The sequence below is a fragment of the Apis dorsata genome, unplaced genomic scaffold (genome assembly GCF_000469605.1).
Source record: "Apis dorsata unplaced genomic scaffold, Apis dorsata 1.3 scaffold_741, whole genome shotgun sequence".
NCBI lineage: Eukaryota > Metazoa > Arthropoda > Insecta > Hymenoptera > Apidae > Apis > Apis dorsata.
In genome coordinates, this window is record NW_006263902.1 from 259,171 (window position 1) to 265,583 (window position 6,413).

The 6,413-nt window shown below is 21.1% G+C and overlaps 1 protein-coding gene across 2 annotated transcripts in view; it reads right to left on the minus strand.

The window, feature by feature from the left end:
• The window catches only part of LOC102680819 (SET and MYND domain-containing protein 4-like), a 31,264-nt gene that overhangs the window by 8,224 nt on the left and 16,627 nt on the right, over window positions 1-6,413 (minus strand). For both annotated transcript variants that reach the window (XM_031513812.1, XM_006622766.2), the window contains 3 exons: window positions 5,929-6,079; window positions 3,983-4,104; window positions 2,855-3,050 (listed from right to left, as the gene is read on the minus strand). In XM_031513812.1, coding sequence (XP_031369672.1) covers window positions 2,855-3,050; window positions 3,983-4,104; window positions 5,929-6,079 — 469 coding nt within the window. The remainder of the gene's footprint in view (window positions 1-2,854; window positions 3,051-3,982; window positions 4,105-5,928; window positions 6,080-6,413) is intronic.

The following is a 6,413-nucleotide window of genomic DNA, read 5'->3' on the forward strand; positions in this document are numbered from 1 at the left end:
ATATCGATTCTGAAATATATTGTTGTGTAATCAACAATGCATCATTCTTTTATTCATTTATTAATAAACTTATATAACTTTAATATTATTCAAAGAAATAAGTGTCATTTAAAGTCAATAATCATAATATAACTTTAATATATAATTAATATATAATTATAATTTTAATATTATTCAAAGAAATAAGTGTCATTTAAAGTCAATAATCATTATGTCCAAAATTATTAATATCAATTATATATACATTAATAATACAAACATATTAATTATATTAATTAATTATTAATTAATTAATATTAATTAATATTAATTAAATATTAATTAAATTAAAATTAATTAAAATTAATTAAATATATTAATTAGTTAGTTTCAAAGTTATTATTTGTGTTTTCACTTGTATATAATCACAAAAATATTTTTTTTTCTATTTTCTATCTATTTGGCATATATTAAACTTGATTTGCCACCAATTTTTTAAGGAATAAAAAAAATTTCTTTTTAATACTTTATATTTCATTCTTATAAAAAAGATTGAGGTAAAAGACAAAGTGGAATATATTAATATAATATAATTATTTAATAAAATCGTTTCAGAACTGATAATAACCGATAATAACGGTTTTTACCGTAACGGATATAAAGCTTTTTTAATTTATAATTGTTATACTATCATTTTGATTTCTTATAATTGTTTTTATAACCGATAAATAATAGTACTAAGAAATTATTTTCAGAATTGTTTTAAAACTTCTGATTTAAAAAGATTACAAAAGAAAGTAAAAATAGATTTTTGAAATAGATAGAATAGAATAAAATAGAATAGAATAGAATAGAATAGATTTATTTATATAAAATTTCACCTGATTTTCTTTTTTACATAAGTTTTAATATGCGATTTTATATATTTTGGTTCTATTGTGTAATATAATTTTTGAATAGCACACAAATTTAAATTTCAAATGTTGTATCGACACAACGCTCATTTCATGTTTCAAATTCAATTTCAGATTTGTTGATTTTTTTTTGTAAAAGATAACTGTACATAGTTTATACTTATTAAAATATAATTTTGAAATATATAAGGTGTTAATATATTTGTGAAATACGTTTAGAAGATCGATTAAAACGAACGAATTTATAATTTTTATAAATTATAAAAACTTATATAATAAAAGAGTTGGTTGAAGCTTATTTGTTAAATTATGAATAATTTGAAATTTGCATTTGATGATGAAACAAAATAAAGATATTTTTGAAGGATCAATCCTAGAAGCTGAAACGAATGCAAAAGTTGATATATAAAATGTAGAGTTATTTATTAAATTACAAACAAATTAAGTTCACATTAGATAATGTGAAACAATTTTAATAATAACTTTTTATAATTATTAATAAATAAATCTTAATAGATATTTTAGATATTTTTATACATCAACTTTAATTTTATTCTCTAGAATTGATTCATCAAAGATATATCAATTCTTTAGAGCAATAATCTTTTATACCATGATGTTTGAATATCGTATTGCAAATAGTTACTTATTGGTTGTTCTATAGACAGTCCATATTCTAATTATAATAAGCAAAAAAGAAGTGAAAATAGTAAAATATAGAACAGGTAATATTACTTGTGAAACAAATATAAATTTGTATATTTATACAAATATTTGATTAATCAATATTATTTGATCAATTTATTTTTCATTTAGATTATTGGATACTTGGCCACTGTTCTAACTGTGTAGAAATAATCGTTTGGACCAAAAACTGTAACTGCTATCGTCAGAATTGTTTATTTTGGATGAATCCTCCAAAAATGTCTCACGAAGAGAGATTATATAAAAGATATTAACTAGTCATATTATATATTTGCCTTCTGACTGATTTATTTTAATGGAGTTCAATTTATATCTAATCCAAATATAAATATAGTAAAACCTCAATTAATTTCAACTAACTTAATATTCGAACATTTTATCTGAATTGTATTCTATTTGCAATAATGCAAATTATTTCACCACCTCAATGAAAATAACGATAATTCCATTATAACAAATAATATTCATTCAGAATTTCATTTCATTAAATGAAATAATATGTATGAATAATATTTTCAAATAATATTTGGGAAAATAATATTTCATATTTGTTACAACTTATTTCATATTTTATATAATATTCGAATATCCTATTAATCAAACATTCTATCACTTTACTCTACTTTCAATAATGTAAATCCAATTATCTTATCATAGCAATGGAAATAATGAAGGTTCTATTACAGCAAATAATATTCAAATATTGAAATGAATAATATTTTCAATTTATTTCATATTTATTTTATATTTATTTATAAAAATATTCCAGTTTTGTAACAATATTTGTTACAACTTATTTCATATTTTATATTAAATATTCAAACATTCTAATCGAATATTCTATCACTCTACTTTACTCGCAACAATGTAAATTAAATTATCTTATCATAGCAATGGAAATAATGAAGGTTCTATTGCAGCAATAAAATAACAATAAATAGATAATATTTTCAAGTTATAATTATTCATGAAAATATTTCGGTTTTGTAACAATATTTGTTACAATTTATTTCATATTTTATATTAAATATTCAAACATTCTATTAATCGAATATTCTATTACTCTACTCTATTTGCAACAATGTAAATTAAATTATCTTAGTAATGAAAATAATGAAAGTTTTATCGTAGCGAATAATATTCGCCCATATTAAATAACATTTATTCGAATGGAAATTTTCCAATATTTGTTACAATTTACTTCAAATTTTTCGCAGTTCTAAAAAAAAAGACATTTACTTGGAGACAGAACTAACCTTGAAAAGCAGTGTTGGCAATGGGTACCGAAGAATTCTGGAAGCAGAATAGCCGCGTGTGGTGATTCAATGATCAATCGATCTCCAGGTTCGATATTCTTGGCCGCGATCACTCGTTTGCCAGCATTCACCGTTTCTTCAACGTCGAGGAGAATCGAGGCTCCTGGTAGGCGAGGATTTTCACCACCTTTTAATACTGCGAGTAAACGAATTTGATTTGAAATGAATAGAAGAAAATCGAAGAATCGTTAATTATAAGATCGTTGTTTGATCTATAGATTAATAAATGAAGAGTATGAGTATTAAAATTAATCTCTTGATATTTCAAACAAAGATTCTTGGAATTTCTGATACGAATATAATACAACTAAGACGGTGAATATTCCAATTTGATATAAGTTGAAAGCCTTATTTGTAAATTATAGATAAAATGATTGCCTATTGTAAAGAGAATTATGTATTTTTGTTTAATAAATATTTTGTTTAAAAATATAAATGTTATAAAATAAAAATAGTGAAAACTAAAAAATATGAATGTTCCTTTGAAAATTATTTTTAATTTTTCTCTAAACTATTTTTTTGATATAATTGCTAATTTAGCAATAATTAGTATTTATTGATTAATATTGGATATTCTTTTCTGTATTTATTTTTATATTTGATAAAGCATATTTTTTTTATAAATTTATAAATATTTTTTCAGTAATTGAAAATAACATATATAAATGAAAATAACATAAATGAAAATTTTGTGAGCAAGATTTTGTGGATTTTTTGTATAAATGAATAAATAAATAATTATACAAATATTTCTTTTCAAAGGTATAACAGTTGAAAGAGTAACAATTTTTTGATTAAAATTTGTATGATCTTTTAATTTTATGGATGAAATGTGTAGTTATATATTTTTTTGTCTAAATGAATATGTAAATAAAGGAATAAATATTTATTATTTATATATATTTTTTTTCAAAATTTTAACAGTTCAACAATTTTTTGGTTAAAATTTTGTGAATTTTTTAATTTTATGTGATGTAGATGTAGATGTAAATGTATGTTTTATTCTGAGAAAGTGTAGTTTCAGTGTATTGACCGTCATGGTTGCCAATCTCAATGACAAAAACATACCATATTTTTCCTCGGTGGCAACCAGTGCTCCATTCCTTCGATCCTGTTCTATAGATACTAGGTTTTTCTCACTTGCACGTAAGAATTTCTCGCACGTTTCTTTCTTCCGAGCCAACATTGTTCTAAAAGACACTTTCTTTTTACATTTTTCCAAAAATCAAAAATAGCAGTTATTTAAAAAATTAAAAAAAAATCGTTGAATTAAGAATTAACGTTTACTTAAATAGATGGCAGTCATAATTAAATCTTAGAGAAATTTTTTAGAAATAAAAGATTAAGAAAGAAAATAATTCTTAACTCTTCTCATTATTTAGAATAGCCATTTAAATGAACTGAAAATTCATTTTGATAACCAATATATTAATGATCAGAAAATTTTTTCTTTTTGTTTAAAATGTTTCTTACATTTAACTATTGTCAATTGTTGTAATTAATATCCATCAATAACACAAAATTAATTATAAAACTTACATATTTTATTAAACCCAAGAAAAATATCAAAATATATGAAATAAAGAATAAAATAAATAGTATTATGATTAAATTTTTTTTATTTAACTTATATACAGAACCTAAAGCATCTAAAACAAATCAACTAAACATCTTGGTTTATTGATGATAGGAAAAAATATATTAACCAAACTTGCATATAAATAGTTTTTTAATAGGTAAACGCCTAGAGGTCATGCTAAGATCGTTTTTTTTTTTAAATGGAATGATATATTTCACATGCATTATCTAGTAAAACATTTTAAGATAATGCGCATAATGATTTGCATAATAGTACAAGGTCAACTTCATGTCAAAGTCAAATTCGAAAATAATTTATTTCATATAATTTCTTTGATTGTTAATAATATCACGATAATACGAATCATTGAATATAAATAAACATTCTGTTATATTGTTATACATCATTATTTATTCCTTATCTATGAATATTAATTATTTTAAATATATTCTAGTATAGATTGTAATGTGGCTTATAAAATACGTTATTTAAGAATGAAGAATATAGTTAACTAGATTTAATATTTTTAGATTTTTCTTTATAGGGAAAATTAAATTAAAGAATACAATAAAACAGAGAATCGATAATTAGAAAAGAGATGAAAAAACAAAATTTGGCATGCCATAATATTTTTTTCGCATTGTTTTAGAGCATACATGTTCAAAATTCACCATTTTTTATACATTTAAATATTAATATATTGATAAATTGCCATTACATAAATAAAGTATTTGATTATTTATATTAAGAGTAAATTGTTTTCTCTTATAATTGATAATAAAACCTTTATTGATTATGAATAATCTTAAACCAATAATGGATCAATGTATGTGTTTTAAAATGTTTTACTATGACATTTTACAAAAATATATTATTTCATATGAATTCTACTTAAAAAACTAACTTACTCAAAAAACTATTTACTTATTATCAAATTATGATGTTTCTCATCGTGCAAATTTAATCTGATGCATTTTATTTTTATCATTAATAATAATCGAGATATTCGGGTGGCTTATTTTGAATTCTCTTCATCTTATATAATATTTAATATTTTAATTTTAATTTAAATATAAAATTAATTTAATTCTATTCTTTATTTCATGCATATTCATATCTATCTTTCCATAAATTTTATAATAATTAAATTTATATTATTGATATATTAAATAATCATAACATTGACAATAATCGAATGTAATCATAAAATATTTTTATAGATTGATTACGAGTAACAAAAAAAAAAAAATTCTTATTTCTCATTGTTATTGATTATTGGATAACTAAAATAGATAATTTTAATTATTTTTAATCATTATTTATAACAAAGATCATTGAAAAAAATATATTGATTTTCTTAATTTTGAATAATTTTTAAAATGATACTTATGATCTCTGTTTCTTTCATCTTCCTATCAAATACTTCTTTCTTCACCTTAATTCGTTTGGCAGAAGATGATTCATCTCCTCGACGAAAGTCAAATCTTCCAAAGCGAACCGATATTCGTTCCATGTGAGAAAAGCTTCGGCTCTAGCTAGAAACGCGAGTGGCAATCCTAATCCTCGATCGACTGTCTTACATTTCCCTGAAAAAAAAGAAACAAGAGAAGAGAAAGGAAGATCGCTAGTTCGAACGAAAAAATTAAAATTAAAATTAAATTCTTTTCAAAATAATTATTTTGCTTTTATTTTATTACAAAGATTTGTATTTTTTTTTTTTTGTTACAATTTTCGTGGTTCCATGATTTTTTCTCCGGAATAATATATTGAAATGGATTATATGTATTTATATATATTATATATATAATTAAATATATATATATTATATATATAATTAAAATTAATGTATATTATATTTTCTCATTTATGATTTCGTACATAAAAAATAATTTTTATAAAATTAATTTTTGAAGTTTTGAA